The sequence below is a fragment of the Gopherus evgoodei genome, chromosome 10 (genome assembly GCF_007399415.2).
Source record: "Gopherus evgoodei ecotype Sinaloan lineage chromosome 10, rGopEvg1_v1.p, whole genome shotgun sequence".
Classification (NCBI taxonomy): domain Eukaryota; kingdom Metazoa; phylum Chordata; order Testudines; family Testudinidae; genus Gopherus; species Gopherus evgoodei.
Genome location: NC_044331.1, coordinates 17,155,467 through 17,179,722, shown reverse-complemented (window position 1 = coordinate 17,179,722; position 24,256 = coordinate 17,155,467). Strand labels below are relative to the sequence as shown.

General features: G+C 40.0%; 1 protein-coding gene and 1 long non-coding RNA gene across 4 annotated transcripts in view; one reads left to right on the top strand and one right to left on the bottom strand.

The window, feature by feature from the left end:
• Positions 1-1,946: 1,946 nt before the first annotated feature.
• Positions 1,947-17,588, bottom strand: CFAP161 (cilia and flagella associated protein 161). Of its 2 annotated transcripts, XM_030577607.1 has the most exons (8): positions 17,401-17,588; positions 14,972-15,061; positions 14,559-14,797; positions 12,848-12,932; positions 11,041-11,199; positions 9,537-9,610; positions 8,273-8,484; positions 1,947-4,344 (listed from the first exon to the last, which is right to left on the bottom strand). In XM_030577607.1, the coding sequence occupies exons 1-7, from the start codon at positions 17,485-17,487 to the stop codon at positions 8,289-8,291; spliced, it is 930 nt and encodes a 309-aa protein (XP_030433467.1). In that variant the 5' UTR covers positions 17,488-17,588; the 3' UTR covers positions 1,947-4,344; positions 8,273-8,288. The 2 variants fall into 2 exon arrangements, with proteins under 2 accessions (XP_030433467.1, XP_030433466.1); XM_030577606.1 differs by lacking the exon at positions 1,947-4,344 and having other exon boundaries at positions 4,851-8,484.
• The window catches only part of LOC115658522, a 95,430-nt gene continuing 88,483 nt past the window's right edge, over positions 17,310-24,256 (top strand). The window contains exon 1 of one of the 2 annotated variants that reach the window (XR_004002322.1): positions 17,310-17,396. This is a non-coding gene — a long non-coding RNA (uncharacterized LOC115658522). The remainder of the gene's footprint in view (positions 17,397-24,256) is intronic. The other variant, XR_004002323.1, reaches the window with a different exon arrangement.

The window sequence follows — 24,256 nt, the reverse complement described above, 5'->3', positions numbered from 1 at the left end:
GTGACTTGTCCAAGGTTACCTAGCATGTCAGTGGTCAAGTCTGGAACAGAACCAAGATCTCAAGCCCCATTCCCGTGCTTTATCCACTAGGCTACAGTGTCTTCCTAACTGGCAGAGACTGTGGTGATCTGCTGACTTAGTGAATCGTATCACTCCTCTGCCCCGAACTGCACTGACTCACATCTACCTCACGGTTATGGTTACAATCTATTAATAGCAAACGACTTATCTGATGAATTTAGCCTTTATTTCAATTTGTGAATTATCTGCAGACAGATTTCTTTTTATTGATTAATTTGTCATTCAAAAACCTTACGTCAATATAGTTGTGAGTTGCTCAGGAATTGTTTGCTTCATTATCTTTGACTATTCACTATTCATGGTGTGTGATTGGCTATGCAAGTCACATGGTGATGGTTCCCCTCACTGACTGGATGACTGAAGCTTGAGAAAGGCTCAGAGAGATTTCAAGATGATGGCATGAACATTTTCAGCATGAGTTTATATTTGTGCCAGACTTCTTTCCACCAACATAAAAATCATGCATTATGAGTGTTCATGGAAAAGAAATCTGAAAGGCATTTTTGGTGGAGGATCTCTAGCTGTGAAAACTCACTGTCTTTGTTAGTCTCCCAGAGCCTATATTTACTTGTGGTAAAAGGGATGTCTTTTTGGTCAAGCATTTATTGGTTATGGGTAGTGACTGAGGAGTTGGGGGTTTCTTATGATGGATTAGACCGATAAAAAGAGGGAGCTGCTTGTTCTAATATGGACAATCCCATTCAATGTCTGGACAGTTCAAATCAATGTTCGGCTTGTTTTTAATGTAAGTGATGTACCCAGCCAGACCAGCCCATAGGCATTCTGCTACTACAGATGACCTGGAATATGTGTGCCCTACTCTGCTCCATCTTCATTATCCAATCAGCCAGTGAATAAATATGTTGCCAAATATTGGATGGGTTGTTGGACATAAATCTGAAGGTTACAGGTCTCAACCAGCTCAAAAGTACCACTATCCAAGCTTGATGGACTGTCCTGTCCTGCTATGATTATAAAATGGCACAGAGGAAAAAAGTAATTAAACACAATAATTATTTCTGATTTAAAAAATGGTGTATTTCTACTCAAGTTACAATTGTTCTATATCTTAAGATTAAAAAATTTAAAACATGAAAAACTAAGTTTTATCTGTTAAAAATATACAACAGATATAGCGTGTTGGTTATCCGCCCCCTCCAGCCCCAATGAAGGAGTTCTGTCCGGTAAGAGTGACATTCTCCCTTCCTTTGGTGTATAAAGGTCACACTCTAGCAGCTTTTTCTTTAGCCCTAGCCACCACCACCAATCAATCTTTCCCACCTCCAGTTATGGCATAGGATTCAATTCCTTAATACAGTGCAGAAATACTGAATCGGAATGATTTTGTTCCCCAGTCTCTATTATTCAACTCAGCTACTGCTGGAACCATGAGGTACCAACACTGTTGGACCCGATTAAGTGGCTTAGACCAGTTGAGACCCCATCAGCCATGACTCATGCTTCCAGAAGTACCCCACCTTAATCTGAGAGTGGGAGGCAAAAATCTCCTGAATCATTTTGCTACAGTTATAAAGGAAATTACCCCCTGATGTGAGAGGAAAGGGATGGAGATGGTAACAGGGCTGCCTAGAATGGGGAGAAAAGACCTGGTGGATTATATTTTTGCCATCCTAGCCAGAGGCCCGCTCTGCCTGTTTGGTGCGGCTGGTTCTGTGTCAAGATTCTAAAGCAATGGGTGCAGTCAGGCCCTCTCAGAGGTCCATAGAGGCCTGCACCACTTCCAGCTTTTGAGGCCCCTAGCCATAATAAAAATAAAAAATGATGACACAAATAAGGCACCAAGAAAAGAGAGACATAATTTGAATATGAATTTTTTTTATTTAACAAATGCTTTTTCTGTGCAAATGTACTAATTATTAAGGAAAAATCTAGCTTTCATGCAATGTCACAGTTGATATTAAGCATGGCGAGCCCATTCAAATGCTCGTCACATAGTTGAACGGTGATAGTTCTTTACCTGCTTCAATACGTTGAAGGTGCTTTCACCTGAAGCCACTGATGTGGGCAAACTGATAAAAATACGCACTGCAATTGTGATATTAGGAAACACCCCCAGGGAGTCCAAGTTTGAGTATTTCTTGAAGCAATTCCTTTGGCTTGCAATCCAATTTAAAGTTTGTGGAATATGTTAGTTTGAGGAAGATGACCTCGTCACTGAGATCTTTTGAGATTTCTTTGTTGTACTGTTGCTGAAATTATTCAGCTGCAGAAAGTAATCTTCATTACTCAGTCTGCTGAATTCCCAAAGAAACTCCAAAAGGGTACAAATTAGTCATAGTGGTTCAAATCAACGTGTAAGACCCGATTTGAATAGAGACAATGATGACAAGGAAGACATTGATCCTATAGTCTGCTTGGCATCGGATTCTGTAGGTAAATTGCAATTGGTGGAGAACTCAGATAAAATGCCAATATTCTGTGCTACTAATTTGGACTCAGTCAGGATTGCAGCCCATTGTTCACAAATCTGCTGAATGTCATTGATAAGTCTTTCAATGTTATCCCTCTCAACATCAAGTGTAGCATTGAGTGCTTCAATTACCAGATTAGTTGGTGGATCAAAGTAGGTAGCTTCATCCACAAAGATGACATCAGAATGCATTCAAATTTGGACATGTGCAGTGAGATTGAGAAATTCAAGATCATTTAAAGTCTGTCTCACTGAATTCAAATGCTGAGCAACTGGTTGAACACCATCAATCCGTGCAGACCATCTAATTTTGGACATCCCATGCAGTGAAACAGGAAGATATTGCTTCAGAATTTCCCACCTTATTGGACTGCTAGTAAAGAGATTGTACATTTGCCGAAGAGCTCCAAAATACGTAATTGCCTCCTTGCATCATTCAGCACAGTTAACACCTACAAGGTTTAGTGTGTGGTTTCCACAGCTGGAAAAAATAGTTTGTATTTCCCAGCCATATTAGATTCACTGTCATAGGCGTGAACAATGCAGACTTGAAAATCTAACTTAAAACCTTCTAGAATTGCTAGTACTCGAGCAGCAATTTCTTTTCTAGTTTTTCTCATGAAATTATCGAACAAAATAAACCTTTCTTCAATTGAAAATTTTGAGCTGTCTACAATCTTAACATATCAAATAACCATTGTAGTCTGTTCCTTGTGAGAACAATCTGGAGTGGCATCAACAATGATTGAAAAATACTTGGCATTTTGAATCTCATCAAGAATTGCTGTTTGTACGAATGACCCGTATAACTCAATAAACTCGTTTTGTATGTGTGTGGAGAGATAATGGACTTGCATGCGCTTTTGATTCTCTTGCGATTCTCAAACGCATTTAACATGCTCTGATAAAAGTGGGTCATATTTGCTGAGGAGCTCAACTATGCCTAGAAACTTTCCATTTGCAAGATCACCAATACGTTGACGGGAACCAAAGAAAGCTAATCCCCGCTCAGAAAGAAAAAGGATGACATTCAAGATGTGCTCAAGAAGTTTCTTCCAGTTATTAATTTCTGTAGAGAGTTCAGTCAAGAGTAAATTCTCAACTGAATTTTCAGCTGATGCTGCCCTACTGGCTGATTTCCATGCAACAGTTTTCTTTGTGTGATGTTGAGCTCTCATGTGATGGTATTCGGTCTTTCAATTTCCTCCAACCTCTGTTGATGCTCCATCCTGATTGATCAGAGAGAACTGATGTATTTGCAGCACTTTTGTTCAAAATACAGCATGGTGCACAGTACAGAGATCATTTTTACATACTCCAGAATAACCAGTCTCTTGTGCAGGTCAGACGAGTAGGGAAAGCATGATTATCAGCATCTCATGGAATGTTACTTGGAATTTAAAAACAACTAATTTGAAGAAAAGATTGCATTTGGGCAGCATTGGTCTGGTCAATAATTCCAATGTCAGTCACAGTCAAATCTGTAATACTCATGAATTGTTCTTGCTGCGTAAGATCTACATCTTCCTGTTGCTGTTGAGTTTCTTGACTGTACACAGGATCTTCTGCAGCATCTGTTACTGTTGGCACATCTCCTTCTCGACTACTGTTCAGGTATTGACATTGACATTGAAATATTACCTGTTGCAGTTGCGGAGTTTTCATTATCTGTAGCATTTTTTGCTGGGTAAGGTGTGTTTTCCAGTGGTTTGAGAAATGAAGTTATTGGCTTTGAGCTCTTAGCTGCTGCTTCACTGCGTTGTTTTTGCCATCTCTTGCTTGCATCACTTTCAAATCTCCTCTTCAGAGTGATCTATCTGATCTATTTACACCTGAAATGTTCTAAAGTAAATATGTAGCCTATCCACACTTGAAATATTCTGATGTAAATAAGTAGCTTATCTACACTTGAAATCTTCTACTGTAAACATGTACACAAATACTAAATCGCACATAAATACTGAAAAGACTTAAAACAAAGGAATACTAATTAAGAACACAAAATGAAATGGTCAGACAGGTTATTATCCTTATCACTGAATAAAACTCAAGCATGCAAAGTATAATATAACAGGCTGAGCTGAAGACAAAGAGATGACATATATATAGTAAACCAGGGGTAGGCAACCTATGGCATGCATGCCAAAGACAGCACGTGAGCTGATTTTCAGTGGCACTCACACTGCCTGGGTCCTGGCCATCATTCTGGGGGACTATACATTTTAATTTAATTTTAAATGAAACTTTAACCATTTAAAAAACCTTATTTACTTTACATACAATACTTTAGTTACATATTATAGATTTATAGAAAGACCTTCTAAAAATGTTCATGTATTACTGGCACAAGAAAACTTAAATTAGAGTGAATAAGTGAAGACTTGGCACACCACTTCTGAAAGACTGCCGACCCCTGTAGTAAACACAGACATGGATACAGACAGAGGGATAATGTCCAAAAATTTCAAACGTGTCCTCACAAAAGTCACTGTATAAGATTGTCCTCACAAATTTTCACCTTGAATCTGGGCCTATAAACTATGAACGTGTATGATGATGGCCAAGCTAGGGCTCACCAACTAGTCACCTTTTTTAGCTACCATATGAAAATAATAATGAGGAATTAGCATACATAAATAATTCCTTAGTCAACTAGACTTAAAACTATAAAGACACTAAAATGTAACAATTCTCAATCTTTCAACATGCACCTGATCCAGCACCAGCCACTAGTAGTGGTTTGTTTATATAATCACCTGATCTGAGAGGACACATTCATCATAGTCTAATCTTGCACCATCAGAACGGATATATTTTTATTAATATTTATGAATATTTTTAACTCTTTAATATGACAATCTATATCTGTCAACAAAAAACCAAATCACCTCTCTTATTTGCTTAAATTTGCTGCTCTAGGCTGAGAGTGTGTGTCACATTTTGGTCCTATAGGGATGCACATAAAAATAAGTTGTGAAACTCATCAAATGCCAAAAAATTAACAACTGTCTAAATTTGAGGCTCCCTTTGTGCTTGAGGCCCAGGCCAAATGGCCCTCCTGGCCCCCCCTCTGATTGGCCCTGGTTGCAGTTAAAAAACAAAAGACTCAACCCTCAGAATTAAATAAATAATCTTCCCTTGGAAGAATCTAACCAGCTAGTTTTCTGCAGCATGGGGTCAGCAGGTAACTCTCCTTCCCTCCCTCTGCACAAAAAGAAGCCAGAATGTTAATTATATATGCCAAGTGTGCATGAAGAAACAAGCCCACCATCATGCAAAGAAGTCTACACCACACTTGTTCAGATTTTGAGTCCATATTGAGGAATATAACATTTTTAATTAGAGCCCTATATATTCACCACCACAGCGGTCAAAATACAAGTGTGTGTGTTATTGAACACTGAGTTTTCCAAGTGTATCAGATATAAAAATACCTATTCTAAGTAGGATTATAGAGTTTTATTGGAAAAATCTGAAGATTTAAAAAAATCCTCAAATCTCTCTCTAGAACTAAGATTGCTGTATACAGAGTAGGTAGTACAGTAGCCCTAAAATAGTTTATGCTGTCTATCACATATTGCAGCTAGGAGTACTTGCTTCTATGTTTAGAAAATAAAGGAAACAGGTTCTAAAGATATTCTTTCCTATAAACTTGTCTTAGTTCTTAATTGTTTTCCATTCCTGTTAGCTGTCTTTCAGAAACTGACTTCATATGAGTGGTTTCAAGTGTCCTTATGCCTAGTTTTGCTTCCTAAAAATTAAATTTCATGTTCTAAAAACAGGACAACACTCTGGAAACACCTAATGGCCTTAATTCAAGCCTGTTGTAACTTGATTACGTTTTGTGGCATTATGTATCAGGGATGATTTGGATTAAAATGTTTAAAGCAGTTCAGATGGACTGTTTTCTTTTTTTAAAAAAAGGTTGCCATCTTGTGACCAGTGTTGAGAACTGTATGATTATACTAAAATCTTACAGAAACTCAATTTTAAAAAGAAAATACGATTTTTAAAAAGAGATTAATTGTTTATACTATAACATATCATGATGCCATTACATTATAAAAATACTGAGTTAGACTGTAGTGGATTCATCTGCGAATAGTTATAGCCAAGGTAAAAAATGTATGCGACTGGTTTATGCCTTGTGAAATTCAAATTCTTCCCTGTAATAAAGCACTTGTTTTTCTTTGTCTAACAATATATTATGTTAAAATAGGTTACGGTTTTGGATTATAATTGCAAACAGTAAGATGCTTTAATTTTTAGCATTTGTAAGCACTGCAAGCAACAACTCTAGATTGATTAAGGAGGCAGGAGAATTTAGAGGCCCATTAACCACGTACATTGTGACCACTAAACCACCAGAGCAGCCAGATCTGTTTGTTTACCATCTGCCATCTGGCATGGTCATGGGAAAAGGGCAAAGGACAATTCTATGAACAATATATTTGGCTTATTGTGGCAGCAAGAGAACATCCAAAAAAGTTACACAGAAGACAACCCATTCAGTCGGTGCTTATTTTTGTGTACTTTCTTTTTAAAGTTATCACTGTACCTCCAAGGACTGGAATTAACTACTGTATATAAACAGAGAAACTCACTGGGTACTGTAGACCAATAGATTTGTACACAAGCATCAGTAGTTTTTCAGCTTTGCAGCAAGTAAATGGGTAATCAGTTTTTCTTAGTTTCATAAATTTTTGGCTTTATTTCTTGTTCTCCAGGAAGAAGAATTTGATCATTTTATATTGGATGCAGACAGTGGTTCAAAAGTCCTAGGCACTGGGTTTGAATCAGACAGACTCTAGAAATACAGCTTGAAATTATGACAGGGTCAAATCAGCCCTTGCAGAGTTCCTTGAAACTTATTTTGGTAAGACTTTTAAAACCAAGGTCTTGTCTGAATTGCTTGGACATTAAAGATTCCTCACCATTTTTATAAGAATGGAGATTTGTCTTGGTTCGTTTTGGCCAAAAATTTCCTTCCCTTGTTGTACACCAATAGCCTATCACAATGCTGCTGCTCTTCCATCCCAGCCTTGTAATTCTGAAGAAAAGCTTGAATACATGATTCCTAAAGACTCAAAATCGAAAAGGCAAATTAAAGAATCCCCAAATTACTATTTTTTTTAGAAGTCACAATCTGTAAGCCAATCTTATGATTTTGACGCCTGATTTATGATTTTTGAACACTTGGCAATGCTGTGCTAGCCAGAGGAAAATGTGAGTTCAATTGACATAAGGTTCTCTGAGGTGGTCTCTAAGTGCCGAAGATTCCAATGATAAGATGGCATGCCTTTGGCTTTTAATGTTTTGGAAACTACCATATATCCATTATCCTTAAAAAAGAGACAGTGGCTTATTTTGAAAGTAGTAGTTAAATAAGTTCTTAGGACTGCTGAGGAAAATCCATTAGTGTTACTAATTTCTGACACATCTGTTACCATCAGTGAATGTCAAAATGGGAAAATCAAGCCTTGCTTGGTTAAGAGAACTCCTAGAGCTGAGCTTGTACATGGATCACCAATTTTATTGACCAAATTCTGTCCTCAGTTACATTTAAGTGAAACCCTGACTTCAGTGGGGCTTCCCAGTGTAATTAATGGCAGATTTTCATAACTACTTATAAAATAAATGAATCTAGGGTTAAAAATAAAATGTGAATAGAGAAAGTGTGAAGTGCACTCAAAGCTCTAATTATCATCAAAATTAGAATTTTCATTTTGTAAAAGCATAAATAAAATGAAAATTTTTGACCTTGGACTATTACATTCTATGTTCCTGCATAAAGTTCATTCTTCTCTCTCTCTCTGGTCTCCTCTGAGGGAGGCTTAGGTCTGTCAAACACAGTATTTCCATCATCACTGGGATTCGCAGTTACTATTATCCAGTAATTCTTATCTTCTTCAGCTTTATGGGAATCCAGATAGGTGTGACAGATGACTTCATATTCCTTTCCAAAGTATGACCTGTCAAGAGAAAAAAACACTCCATGCTCTGTCTCAGAAGTTAACGGTGAGTCAATATAAACTGTAAATTACTTCTCTAACCATTTTGCAAATACCTTTTCTCACATAGTTTTTGGTTTATTAAGCCATATTATTCATGCTTTTTAAAAAATGTTATTTGTCAATTATAATTTTAGAAATCAAAAGCCAAGAGGAAAAGTTAGCAATGGTCCAGATTCACCCAGCTAAATCCCAAAACACTCCAGGGAGTATTCATTCATCCTGAGGAACAGCAGGTGGTGCTGCTGCTGCCTGCCTTCCTTCAGAATTTGCACTGGTGAATGGCAGCTCTTTTTAGTTGGGGTGCTACAGGTGCCCCATTGATATAGGACTGCACTGAAAATACCCAGTTCCCCAGCCAACTCTATCGATTTTGGAGGCTGTGCTGGGTTACTACAGGCTCCCTGGCTTTCACCATTTCAGCCTCACCCCAGCAAACTTTCTGCCTCAAAGGCCTCCATGAGGGTCTGATATGGATTCTGAGCTGAATTTTGTTTGGAATTAAATGAGAAAGAATTGTTATACTCATTAACAATGTAGAGTCAAAACAATAATTCAGCGCAGAAGTTACATTCACACCAATATATTAACTTGGTTTTTGTGAGAGTCTCATGTATCCTGCATGCAATTTCCTGCATTGTTTTAAAATATATTTCTGATCTATGACACTTCCTCATACACAACTTTCTCTACAAATAAAGGACTACAATTGGTCAGAATATTCAAAGGGGGAACTGAACCATCCAAGAAAGAGAGAAGTCTGGAAATCTGAGGGGAAAATGTGAAAAAGATTGAGCTGATTGATTGCAAACCCAAGGTAGAACTAAATTACAGCCCGACAATAAATTGAGAGTGAGCGAATGTGTTCTGCACTCTTTTTGTTTTCCCACTAAATGTGTGATTAAAGCACTTGTCTCACTGCTTATATTCTTGATATACTGAACTTGTACATCATTATATCATGATTAATGAAAAACATCCCTGATATTTATATTGTCATAAATTATACTTACCTTATCCAATAGTTCCTAGGAACTGCTAAACCTCTATTTGTATGGCAATGAGTGATAAGGACTTTAGTGTTTGCCTAGAGAAAGAATAAACAAGAGAATCTTTTTCACAGACATTTTATAGACTGTTGTTAAATAGTCTTTTTGCCGTGCAAGTGAATTGTTTTGAGTTAGTGAATATAACATGTTAAAAACACAAGCTCTGATTCTGGGCCACTTTGTACCTCATTGATACTGGAATGTCATGGGCTCGTCCAGCCCACAGTGTAAATAAGCTGGTTTTACAGCTTAACTGCAGCGATTCCCAAGGGACCATCCAGTAGCCCACAGTAGCTGAATGTATAGCATTCTGGTCACTCCTAATCATAGAATCATAGAATATCAGGGTTGGAAGAGACCTCAGGAGGTAATCTAGTCCAACCCCCTGCTCAAAGCTCTCTCCTCCAATACACTTCTTCCCTTCACGGGCATGTCCCAGAGCTGGGCCCTGTAAAAAAGAGCAGTGTAAAGCCAGGCAATGGTCCTATACCAGCAGAGGAATCCCAGTTTCACTTGGTGTTTCCTAGTGGAGAGATCCTTCTGGTTGCCCCAGCACATTTTACTGTGGAACAGTCTAGAATTGGGGCCTCTGTATTTTTAAAAATAAATTTTTACTGTATTGTTACATTTTTGCAAAGAGCACTTTTAATTTATTTTTAAAGTACAACAAGATTGATCTTAAATTAACCTGTTTAAAAATATTTTTAAAACTGCCATGAAAAGAGAATATTGTCTTAATTGATTACATAATTTTAACCAGGTTTTGAGAGTCAGAAGCTTCATAGAAATATATTACAACAGAAGTAGTGGCTGGCAGTGGAGGAACTGTTATATTTATAATATAATACCATTACTTCACATTTACCTTGAACTATAGAGGTCTTAACTGAGGGATTTCTAAGCATTTTAGAAGCATTAAACAAACTTCCAGCACCTCCGTGAGGTAGATATTGCATCCATGTTACATATACACACTGAGGTTAGCCGCCACATTTTCAGAAGTGGCCACTGATTTTGGGTACCTCCATTTTTTGGAGCCCTGTGGGCCTTATTTTCAGAAGTAAAGAGCAGCCACAGCTCCTATTATCAAAAGTGGAATTGCAGATACTCGGTACTTCTGAAAGTCAGACTGCAGAGGTTACAAATTCAACTCCAGAACCTGAGGCACCCAAAATCAATGGCCAGTTTTTAAAATTTTGGCCAAAATATTTATCCTAATTACACAGCAAGTCAACCCCAAAGTTAACACTGGAACCCAAGAATGCTGAATTCTAGCCCCCTGCTCTAATCATTAGCTATCATTTGCAGACTGTTTCCCACAGTTATGTATGGATAATTTGCTTTTAACCACAACTTTCAGAATACTGTAAAGAATAAAATGAATGCATTTTTTTAAATGGTTTATCGAAAGCATTAATTAAATACTCTTAATATTTACTAGGGTTTTACTTTCTATATAATTTCTTACAGGAACTGGAAATCCTTCATATTCAAGACGCAGCTGTGGATCCAAAAAGGTAGCTTGCCAGCATGTCAGATAGGAGAGCTCATCTGTCAAAAACACTTGCTGAAGGTATGATTTTTTAGCAAATCTCGTAAATGATTTATGGTCACTTGCAAGATATAACTGTAAATGGAAACATACATGAATGGCAATGTAAGTTTAAATGATTAAACTACTAAGTTACTACAGATAAAAGAACAATTGTTTGTGTTAAGCAATGTCACACAAATTTATATAAAATAATTTTAAAACACTCAACTAGTTTTTAATAATTGTTTATAAAATTGATTGTTTCTGAGCATAGAGTCTGTTTTATTCCAGAATTTTAAAAAATGGTGAAGAAAAGTTTTATATCTGTGCAAGCAAAGAATTGTAAGACCAACATGAAAGAGTATACAAAAATGCCTGTACAAACATAGGGTTACCTTTGTGCTTCAAAAGTAGTACTATATTTCTGTTGTTGAAATATGTGCTTCTACTGTTAGGGATGATCCAATGCTCACTGATTTAAATAAGCATTGGATTGGACCCAAAACATACTGCAGTTATAAAAAAGAGACTTGTTTTTTCAACACTAGGAACAGATTCTTTGTAAAAAGTCAGTCAGTCAATTCTCATGAATTCAAAACTCTTAACTATAACAGACTACATGACTGATGAGCTTATGAATAGTGTGCTGCATTCAAATTGAACAAGTGACTTCAAAAAGAGCGAGATATCTAAGTTGATCACTGATATATAAATGAGATCTGTATTCCAAAGGGTCACTGTGATTACAAAGACACAGGCAAGGTTGCTAGGCCAAAAAAAAAAAAAAATCTATCAGTGGTACCTATAGTGGCTTTATAGATTGTTCTCTGATTCAGCACTCTTCCTGTCTTCTGAACAGACACAATATTAACATTTACTAGAATCCTGCTGCCTGACTCAGACTGAGACACTAACATTTTACTTACTTTAGAAAAATACAGACTTTCATTCACAGGTTCCAGATTTGCCAAACCTCTTCCATTTTCAGGAGAGAGTCTCTTGTTCTCAATTCATTTATAGGCAGAGTTTAAAACATCAACCTTCCTGCATTTTGTGGTGTTTCATGAGATATTTAAAATGTCCATCTTTTTTAAAAATCTCCCTCACTCAAATCACCTGAGTTTGATAGTCCTGGACTGCATTCCTGATTCCTAGAAATTTGGTAAAGCTCTCTGAATAGGTGTTGCATTTGAGACAAGCCATGATAAGGAAATGCAAGTAAATATTTGTTTTTAGGGGGATTTTTTAAGCTCCAAATAGCTTATTCATAGAGGATGGTTATTTGGCGATAGGGTACCTTCTATGCAAATGTTAACTGTAGATTTTAATATATTGATAGCTAAACGTATATGCTATGAATATGACCAAATGACAGTCACACCACTACTGGACATGGGACCACAGTCTTATCTCAATTACACTGGTGCAAGTGCAGATGAACTCAATTGATCGTCAGTGCAGTTGCTCTGGATTTACTCTGGATTTAACCTAAATCAGAATGTGACCCTAGGTCTGTCCTGCAAAACTGGTATGTCTGGCCATGTACAATATGACACATTGAGTGCTCTACAGTATATAGCTTATCCCCTCTCCTCACATAAAGTGCTCCAGGTTCATTCTTTGCTTAGTAATAACTATTGCATATTTTATTGCCCCAAAATAGCATGCAAAATATGTACAGTAACCTAATTTACAGTATCAATATGTACTACAGTTTTAGTTTACATCTGTGTTGACTTACCATTTGATCGGTAAAACCACCTGTTGCCCCAAGACCAAAATTCTGTCCAAATCTAATGGGTTCACCCATAGAATTTCCTTCAACACTGTTAACATAGGAAAAGAACCATATAAACTGAAACATGCCATATGCATTGATTTGTGTATATTGTGTGTGTGTTCAGAATTACTAATTATAGAAGAGGCTGGTGTGACTGCTTATTATTAAGATTGCTATTAGAAAATACATTATTGAAAGAGTTGAAATTTAAATAATTATAGAAAGAGTTGGAATTTAAATAATTTACTATATAAATATTTAATCCTCAGAGTGGAAAATTAGGCTGTCAGTGCTATTTTTCAGCTGCATACATTAAACATATAGGCTGGGATTTTCAAAGGAGTTTAAAGGAGCTTGGTGTCCAAATATCACTGAAATTCAGAGGGAGTTCAGCACTTAATTCCCTTAGGCACTATTGAAAATCCCATTCCATATGTTTAATTCATGTATCTGAAAAATCCCTGCCAAAAAGCAAAAGGAGTGTTTCCCTGTAATTTACCATGTTGTTTAGTTTTCATATCGGTTTATCATCCATTTCAATGCAAAAAATAAATGTCTGCTAATGAAATGTCAAAATTGAGAATTTTAAATTCAAAAGTCAAGTTGCCATAGTAATATTAACTCATTTCCTTTGATCATAAGTATTATTCTGCAACACTGATGTATTTTGTTAAAGGGGCACTGCTAGGCAGTGGTATAACCTCATAAAGAGACAGGAAACTGAAAATGCTTTAGTCCTGTAGCTATATTCAATCAGGGCAACATGTCCCCATCATCCACTTCAGTGGTTATGACTAGGCTATGAGATTAAAACTGCATCATCTTTTCCCTTATCTATATTTTAATTAATAATTTTAAAAATAAATTTAACTTTACATAATTTAAGCTGCTTGTTTACTTTTTTAGATTTTGGTGAGTTTACAGATCCAGGAATCTCTAGTCAATGTCAGCATCTAGTTCACTTCCATTAGCACAGTGATACAACATTTGGCTTTTAAACCCACAGCAGAGAATGTTTAAAAGAATAAAAAATATATTTTTGGAGTTTCTTTTTAGTTCATAAAAATATTCCTATCTACACAGAAGTGGTAGGCTCTATATACACATATAACAAAAAGCCTCTACCTCAAATAGTTTACAATTTAAGTATGCCATCTTTTCTAATATTCTCAAGAACTATTCAGAGATACTGCTCAACTTTTAGAATGTCAGGGCAAAGAGGCACCCTTTGCTCTTTTGTGTCCTTGCACAGAAGAAGGAAGTCTGTAAGATTTAACTAATTCTCATAACATCCATGCAAGGTAACCAGTTATGTTTGTAAATGCTTTGTTAACTAAAAATATTGCTCTATGTCAATAATAAGCTGTTTCAACTTTAAAATATTTGTTAGTTTATGAAAAATAAATACAGTGAGCCTGATTCTGCTTTTGCACCAGATTTATACCAAGGTAATCTCATTGATTTCATTAGAATTACTGGATGCACACTGGCACGAGAGCAGAATCAGACCTAATGTGTAATAAAAATTAAACCATTAGACTGAAATCAATAAAATGCTCTGCACATTGATTTTCATTTTTAAGGAAGTTCATTGTCTATTTCACAAAATAAGATCAAACCTTAACACAAGGGTTTAACTACTACTGAATCTACTGAATGCAAGATACCAAACCTTAGGATACGAAATGCATTTCGACCAACAGGGTTCACGCTTTTCACTGCACTCACTCCACAGGGGACTTGCAATGACTCAGACATATGTACTGTTATATCATCTGGAGTAACAGCCAAAGTTAGATTGCCACGCACTGCAGGGTAATTCTCCATAGGTGATTTATTGTTTTCAGGGCTCAAAAGCATCACAATGTCTCCAAAGTGAACAAATCCATCTTTCGAAACTGATAGTTGCATCTAAGTTAAAATATACATAGATTGGTACAGACTGTTTCAATTTGTTTTAAAATTATTGTAATGTATCATATAGAATGCTAAAACATAGTATTCTCACTACGCCAATGCTAATGATTCACTGCAACATTTTATAAGCGGTGAAGCAGAATTGATGAAAGGCTAAGAACTCATTACCTGCTTTAAAAGATTATTTTTAAGTCTCCTTGATTTCTGTATTAGAAGTTCTCCTTTTTCTCTTTTATACAAAAAATCTTTCAAGAGGTCCTGTTTAAAAACAAAAGTGAGAAATTAAACATAGTATCCAGCATTTTAAAAATCATCTTGGCTTTAAATGCAATGTAAATAATATTTTTTTAAAAGGGCCCCATTTAGGCGGAAATCAATGAATAGGTGCCTGTGGCAGGTGGCTCACAAATATTCCAGGAACCTGAGTCTGATCTCACACTAGTTTTACACTGAGGGTAAACCCATTAACTTCAGTGGAGTTACTCTCCATTTACACAAATGCGTGATCTACTCTACAGTGTGCTCTAGCTTACATCAACCTCTCTATCGGGTCTAGTGAGGACCCGCTAAATCAACCACCAATTGCTCTCCCGTCCACTCTGGTACTCCACCAGAATGAGAAGCATAAGGTAAGTCGACACTGCTATAAGTTGACTTAAGGTACATCAACTCCAGCTACGTGAATAACTTAGGTCAACTTAGCCCTGTAGTGTAGACCTGCCCTAGGTAAGCGTCTACACAAAACTTTTGCTCAGACTACCATAACTGCCCATCTACGCAGATTTCATAACTCCACCTCCATGACAAGCATAGAGTCAATGTCGCTGTAGTAAGGTCAATGCGTTGTTAGTGTAGGCCAGAGGTTCCCAACCTGCAGCCCGCTTGCAGCCTAAACAGCACACAACTGTGGCCCATATGACATCCTCCGGGCCATACAGTAGTATATATATTGTGTTGATGTGGCCCATAACACATCGAGAGGTGTAAATAGGTTGACAACCACTGGTGTAGATACTGCATTGCTTACATAAGACAGTTAACTTTTCCGTAACTAGTGTTCTTCGAGATGTGTTGCTCATGTCCATTCCATATTAGGTGTGTGTGCTCGCCACATGCACCAGTGCCAGAAGTTTTTTCATCAGCAATATCCATAAGGGATCAGCTCTGGTGCCCCCTGGAGTGGCACTCTCATAGTGTGGTAAAGGGGCACTGCCGGCTTCCCCGACCCTCAGTTCCTTCTTGCTGAAAACTCCGACAGTGGGGAAGGAGGGTGGGTCATGGAATGGACATGAGTAACACATCTCGAAGAACACCAGTATAAAATAGGTAACTGTCTTTTCTTCTTCGGGTGCTTGCTCATGTTCATTCCATATTAGATGACTCTAAAGCAGTAGCCCTGGAGGTGGGTAGGAGTTCACAGACGTGTAGATTGCAACACAGCTCTGCTGAATCCAGCCTCATTCCTGGCCTGCTGAGTGATGGCATAATGAGTGGTAAATGTGTGGACAGAGGACCCTGCTGCAGCTCTACAGATATCCTGGATAGGGATGTGTGCCAGAAAGGCTGCCAAAGGTGCCTGAGCTCTAGTTGAGTGGGCTCTGGCAATTAGTGGCGGCAGAACCCTACCAGGTTGTAACAGAGCCTTATGCATAAGGTGATCAAATTGGAAATCCTCCGTGAGGACACTGGATGGGGGCTGCAGGAAGGGCGGCCAGTACGTCCCTCGGCCCACGCCGCTTCCTGCAGCCCCCATTGGCGTGGAGCAGTGAACCGTGGCCAGTGGGAGCCGTGATCGGCCAAACCTGCAAACGGAGCAGATAAACAAACCGGCCCGGCCCACCAGGGGCTTTCCCTGAACAAGCGGTGGCCCAAGTTTGAGAACCACTGAGCTAGCCCCTTCCCAGAGCCTGAGTTACAGATTTGGATGAACTTGATGGCCCCAGATGCCATGGGCAGCAAGCGCCCATATGCTCTAGGGCGGTGGTCCCCAACCTTTTTTGTCTGGCAGGTGCCCGATGATGAGCCACGGAGGACCGTGGCGGCGGATGACCATCTGCCGAAATTCTACTGACAAGTGGCAACATCAATAGGTGTCGCCGCCGAAATGCCGCCAACAGGCAGCATCATCCAGAGGTGTCGCCCCCAAAAATTGGCGGGATTTTGGTGGTGACACCTCTGGATGACGCAGCTTGTCAGCAGCATTTTGGCGGATGCTCGTCCGCCAGCCAGTAGGTGGGCGCACTTAGACGCCATGGTGCCCGCGGGCACCGCGTTGGGAACCCCTGCTCTAGGGATTAAGGAGTTGGGCAGCTGCTACCAGGTCTCCTTCCCACCCCTGGATTAACAAGCAGGCTGCCCCCTCCCCCCCGGATGCCAGCCTGCTTTAGCTTGGCGCTGCCCAACCCAAGGGGCGATGCTGCTGCTTATGGCGTGGGGCGGAAGGGGCGGCAGAGGGTGCTGCCCAAAATGCGGGGGGGGGGCGGGCAGAAGGAAGGCGGGGCCACCCCGAGCCCGCCGGAACGGGGGGCGGGCGAGGGGACAGAAGGGAAGCCCGCCGGAGGGGGGAGGATCCGAGGAAATGGCAGCGGCTCAGGTACCTCCTCTAAGTACGCGTCCTCGTTCCAGTTGGCGATGCGCACCCCCGCGCTGTAGGGCTTGCCGCTCAAGCTAGCCCGGCCGTTCATGCTGGGGGAAGGTCGGGGTGGGGCTCCGTTTGGGGGGCCTCAATAGAGGAGTCGGCTCCAGGCAGGCTTCTCCCAGCACCCGCGCCCGCTAGGCCGCGGAGAGTTTATTGGTTGCCAAGGGAACGGTTTTAGCTGGGGATTGGATGGTCTCGAGGGAAGAGTCCGCCAATGAGGGGTGAGGGGCGGGAGTTTCTCGGCGCTCTCGCGGCGTCTCAGTGTAGCTAGGGAGACGGTGGGTTGGTGCTGGGGTGGAGCCTCCTTGTCCCTCCTGCTGGGGCCGGGAAAGGGTGGGTGGCCCCCACCGCAGCCCCCATCTCAGACCAGAGGTGGCCGGGGCTCACTGCAGCGCTATGACTCCTGCTCCTCACGTGTCTGGCTGGAGGCATCTCCCAGGCGAGCTTGTTTAGCTCACGTGACCAAAAGAAAATTAGTGGTCACCAAAAGTTCCCAGGCACTGAACTTTGGTGAGCTGCCCCTGGCCTCTACCTGCCCCTAGCGTCTGCAAAACACCCCCACGCTGCAGCCGGAGCAGCCCGCTGCTGCACTGCACTGGCCTGCAAAACATCCCCCTGTACTGCACCCAAGGTACTGTTGAGCTGCGCAGCTCAGCCTGTCTTTTCACTCACTCCTGAGGGCTGTTATTGGAGTCGGTTGGAGCATTTTCTCTGAAAAATATTTTTTCCAAAAAAAAAAGGTGAAAATGTGTTCAAAGAGATTTTAATGAAAGTGTCGGCTTTTCAATCAGCTCCAGGTATTATAGACTCTTGACAGCTGTCAACTTGTGGTGGTCAAGTACTCCTTATTACTGAAAAGACTATAGATGCCTGTGATGAACTTGTTAATTATGCCTTAGCAGAGATTGCTCTATCCTTCCTTCCATTGATCACACTGTCTTTCCATCTCTAACCTCGCTGTTCTTTAAAGTTTTTCTTCTATATCTATGTTTATATTAAGCTACGGACCATGTTCATGTAACTTTCAGAATCCCTTATAAGCCCAGATAAATATGAACATTCAGAATTAGGGCTGCGTCTCCCTCTTTTACTCAATTGGGCCAAGGGATTGCTGCACATATGGAGAGCATGGATTGATCTGTGGGGAATTTTGTGTCAAATTTTGCTGACAGATTTCACAGCTTTATATCTGACATCTTTAAGGTAAATTCTCTATGATATAATCTGTTTGTATTGATTAACAGGAAACGTTAATATGTAAAACAACTATATAAGACTAATACTATATAAGGAGATCTAAGAGGTCAGAAGTATTAGGTGACTGACTTCATTTAAAAAAAATGTTTAGGTTTGTGATGACCTTAGATATGAAACAAAATGATACAGAGGAAAGAATAGGAAAAGTGATATAAATCTGGTTATTTGTAGTCTAAACTGTTACCACACAGCTGTGAAATTGATTTTATAGTGAATGAATGTAAACAGATTTTAAGCTGGACAAAATATTTCTCTTCATATGGACAGCTGGTCTTCACGTTAATGTCAGCTATAGGATTGATTAATAGTTTTATAGGAAGAGTAGATTTATTTATTTATTTATTTATGCCTCTAAGCCAAAACTAACTAACTTCCTTATTGCTTGCTTTCTTATTTAGCATAATCCAAGGGCTAACAAGACGACAAAGTAAAACCCATTCTTGTAGAAATAGCTCCCCTCTGTGGCCATTTCTGAACAATGAAATTTTCATACATAACTGCTGTGTGTATTGACCCTGAAGTTAGAACACTGTCCTTTTTTCTATTGTTAAATTTAAATAGGTTGGGGGTTGGGTTACAAACCACTTGAATGTAGAGGGAATGGGGGATGAAATGTTGTTCTTATTGTATGAATAAAGGGCAGTAGAACTGTACTTAGCCTGTGATGATTTGAAGGCATCAAGAGAGAGGGTGGGGACCTGTCCCTCTCTACTGTTTAAAGACAGAGCTCATTAGGCTCCACAGAGAGTCTTCTGTTAAGTGACCACTGCAGCTGAAATCACTGACAATCAGGTTTAAGTGCTTAGTCCTTTTGTGGGGACAGTGGTCCTGTGGGTACAGTGTTTTTGTGTAAGAGACAGCCCAGACTGCACTAGCAGCGAGCGAGAGCGCAGCTGAAATCACTGAGAGCTGGTGGAACCTCAAGAGACCAACTCGCAGAGGTCACAGTGGCAGGTGGCAGCAGAAGGTGACTGTGCAGGGCCATTGGCAACAGAGCGGTGGAGTAAATGGTGGCACAACGAACAGACATGGGTGGCCAGAGCGAACAGTGAGCAGCTGGAAGGACAAGCAAAGTGCCTTCTTGTCCTCCACCTGGGAGGTGTACTCACGTGAAAGCACCTCTGAACTCTGAGTCTCCACTGACCAAGGACAACACCGGTGAGTGGAGTGCGGTGGAGGGCAAAGTGAAGGGCATGTTAAATAAACATTTGTTTGTTGGACTATATTTTAGTCACTTTGCTCCAGAATGCTAGATTTGTGACTGGGAATGGAAACTTATATAAATGTTTCCTAGTAGGCCAAGATTTTTAAAATGCATTATTTGCCAATGTTGTTATCTCACATTGTTGCTATCTTGGGAGGTCATTATGTTGGGGAGTTTCTGTACTAAACATTTTTATTATTATAATTAATTTTTGCATAAGAATGGTCATACTGGGTCAAACCAGTGGTCCATATAGCCCAGTACCCTGTCTTATAACAGTGATCAAGGCCAGGTGCTTTAGAGGGAATGAACAGAACAGATAATCATCAAGTGACCATCCCCTGTTGCCTATTCCCAGCTTCTGGCAAACAGGCTAGGGACACTCAGAGCATGGTGTTGCATCCCTCCCCATCCTGGCTAATAGCCACAGACGGACTTACTCTCCAGAAATTTATCTAGTTCTTTTTATAATCCAGTTATAGTTTTGGTCTTCATAGCATCCCTGGCAAAGAGTTCCCTGTGTTGACTTTATATTGTGTGAAGAAGTACTTCCTTTTGTTTTTTTTAAACCTGCTGCCTATTAATTTCATTGGGTGACTGCTATTTCTTGTGTTATGTGAAGTATTAAATAAAATTTCCTTATTCACTTTCTTCGCACCAGTCAAGATTTTGTAGACCTCTAGGATACTCTCTCCATTCTGAAAACTGATAATTTATTCCTACCTTTTGTTTCCCATCTTTTAACCAGTTACTGATCCATGAGAGGACTTTCCTCTTATCCCATGATGGCTTACTTTTCAAAAGTCAGTTTAAATTAAATACTTTTTTTTAAAATGTATACATTTTTAGAAATCTTGACCTGTTATGTGTTTTGGTATAACTTGCATTATTCTTATGTTAAATTTGCATAATCCTAACAAAACATTTACTTTATTCATATCTCTTTTATTTATCTCATTGGTCCTGACACCCCCCCTGTAAATTCAAACACCTCCCCTAATTTCAAGTCCTGGGGAAACCACTGGAGGGCATCCTTTCCCCAATCTCCCCGCACTCACCAGCGGCGGGAAGCAGAGCAGCCCAGCCCCAGCCAGCTGCACTCTGCCAGCTCCCAGCTGTGGCGCTCCGCTTCTCACAACAGGTGAATGCAGGACCTTTCCCCAGCCGCCCCCCAGCGACACGGCTGGGGCCAGGGCAAGTAAAGCGGAGCAGGCTGGGCCTGCTTCTTGCCACAGGTGAGTGCAGAGGGTATCCTTTCCCCAACCTCCCCGCACTCACCGACGGCAGGAAGCGGAACACCGTGGCTGGGAGCTGGCACGGTGGAGCGGACTGGGGCTGGGCTGCTCTGCTTCCCACCGCTGCCGGTGAGTGCCTGTCAGGGGGCGAGGAGGGGTGGATAGGGGTCGGAGCAGTCAGGGGACAGGCAGGTTTGGTAGGGAGTGGGATCCTGGGAGTGATTAGGGATGGAGGTCTCTGAAGGGGACGGCCAGAGAACAAGGAATTGGGGGGAGGCAAAGCTAGTTTGATATAATGCGGTCTCACCTATAATCGGGTGAGATTCTTTTTGTCTCCTGAAGACTGCATTATATCAGGGTAGAGGTGTAATTTGTTGTAAACACTTAATGCAACATGTATTTTGCTGCACTGTTTTCACAGAACCAAAGGTTTTAATTAGGTTTGTTTATCATCGTTTTACACACATGCTTAGGTAGGTATGTAGCATTTTAGTTATAAGCATGTAACATAGTCGTATTTAGATTTACTTATCTCTTTAATGTGCAGTGCTATGAAATTTAATGTCTTTTGCTTTGTTGTCTTTTTTTCTTCTCAGAATTAACCCTGTATTTTAATTAATATGCATTATTGACTATTATAAGCCATACAGTGTTTTTACCAGAAGTGGAAGAATATATTGGCAATTCAGCAAGCTGTCATAGTTTTAATACTTGTCAGTTTTGGAATGTTATGTGGTTTCTCATGGATGATGTTTCTTTTATACAAATGTTATAATTTGCATACATATATGTATGTATAAATTACACAAAAAAAACAAAGTAAAAATATTGCTGTACAGAGCAAAATTAGTCTATACACAATATGAGTCTTGTCTTGCCACCTGGAAATTTTTCTCTTCTAATTTCATAATATCCTCTGAAAAACACATAAAAAGAGCTTATTAAAAATTATTCAGTTCATGAAATGAATGTCTTTCTTACAAGCATGGCTAAGGGCATGAAATGCAAATTACCTTGATTTTCTTGTTATATGTTAAACAAAATGCATCTAATGAAAAATAGTTTATGAATTGTTAAATACTTTGTGTGAAATCTTGCCTCCTCCCATTGAAGTCAGTGCCGGAACTCCCATTGTCTTTAGTAGAACCAGGGTTTCAACCTGTATTTGCAGAAGGATTTGCCAGATGGATTAATTTGTCAACATAATTAATCAGACTTGGGGATGTGTGTTGATTTAGGGGAGCATAGAATATCAGGGTTGGAAGGGACCTCAGGAAGTCATCTAGTCCAACCCCCTGCTTAAAGCAGGACCAATCCCCAACTAAATCATCCCAGCCAGGGCTTTGTCAAGCCTGACCTTAAAAACCTCTAAGGAAGAAGATTCCACCACCTCCGTAGGTGACCCATTCCAGTGCTTGACCACCCTCCTAGTGAAAAAGTTATTCCTAATATCCAACCTAAACCTCTCCACTGCAACTCGAGACCATTACTCCTTGTTTTGTCATCTGGTACCACTGAGAACAGTGTAGATCCATCCTCTTTGGAACCCCCTTTCAGGTAGTTGAAAGCTGTTATCAAATCCCCCCTCATTCTTCCCTTCTGCAGACTAAACAGTCACAGTTTCCTCAGCCTCTCCTCATAAGTCATGTGCTCCAGCCCCCTAACCATTTTTGTTGCCCTCTGCTGGACTCTTTCCAATTTTCCCACATCCTTCTTGTAGTGTAGGGCCCAAAACTAGACACAGCACTCCAGATGAGGCCTCACCTCTGATTCCTATCCGTACCCTCCAACATATCTACCACTCCTCCCAGTTTAGTATCATCTGCAAACTTGCTGAGGGTGCAGTCCATGCCATCCTAGAAGTATGAAGTTTATTGGAACATCTCTGAGGGTGAGATTTGTCTGTAAACAGTTTCTTAATGTATTAAGCTAGACTTGCTTTTATTTTGCTTTGTTCTGTCTGTTATTACTTGGAACCACTTAAATCCTACTTTTTATACGTAATTAAATCACTTTTGTTTATTGATAAACCCAGAGTAAGTGACTAATATCTGGGGGAGCAAACAGCTGTGCATATCTCTCTATCAGTGGTAAAGGGGCCAGACAATTTATGAGTTTACCCTGTATATGCATTATACAGAGTAAAACAGATTTATTTGGGGTTTGGATCCCCTTGGGGACAGGGTGTCTGGGTGCTGGAGATAGGTGACTTACTGAGCAGTTTTTGGTTAAAATCTGCAGCTCTGGGGGTGTAGACCGGACCCTGAGTCTGGGTTTCAGCAGGCTTGTGTCTCCGGCTCAACAAGGCAGGGTTCTGGAGTCCCAAGCTGGCAGGGAAAATGGGCTCAGAGGTAATCTCAGCACATCAGGTGACAGCCCCAAGGCGGTCTATGTGACCGAACTCGTCACAGTGGGTATATCCACACTGCAGTCGAGTAAGTGGTTACAGCTTGGGCAAGCATACCTGCACTAGCTTCAGCTATCATGGCTAAAACTAGCAGCATGGGTTTAAATGTGGGCTGTACAAGCCTGCCCAGAATCCTGGGAATGAATTCATGTTGATAGCCCATGTTGGGGATCCGTGCTGTCATCTCTTCAGTGTTAGTTTTAGTTGAGCTTGCTAGATTAAAGCTAGTGCAGGTGTGCCTAGCCAAACTGCAATCACACCTTCTATACAGTGTAGACATACCCAATGTTTAAAATGGGAATGTTCGTTACTCAGTATTTGAAACTCAAGTTGTATTGCTTAGTTGTGGGTCAATTTCTGCTGCTTGACTGGATGAACATAACTCAGGAGATCTTAAAGAAGTGCCCAGGGTGCTTAATCTCTCAGGGAAAGTTGGTGGATTAGGAAGAGGTAGCATATAAACAGGATTAGGGCATTTTAGACCATTTAAAATCTTTTTATTTCTGGGCCCTACTGGCCTTGTCCAAAGCATGCTTCCTAAAAATATTAAACTGGCCATTTTATTGGTTAGGTGGGGAGTTTACATTTAATTGTCTCATTGAAATGACTCTTTGCCAGGGCTCTATCACAGGATTTTTTTAAGTAATGTTCCACCCCATTTAAAATATACCAAGTGTGCTGCCTTTGATGAACTACACATTTCTGTCATAGT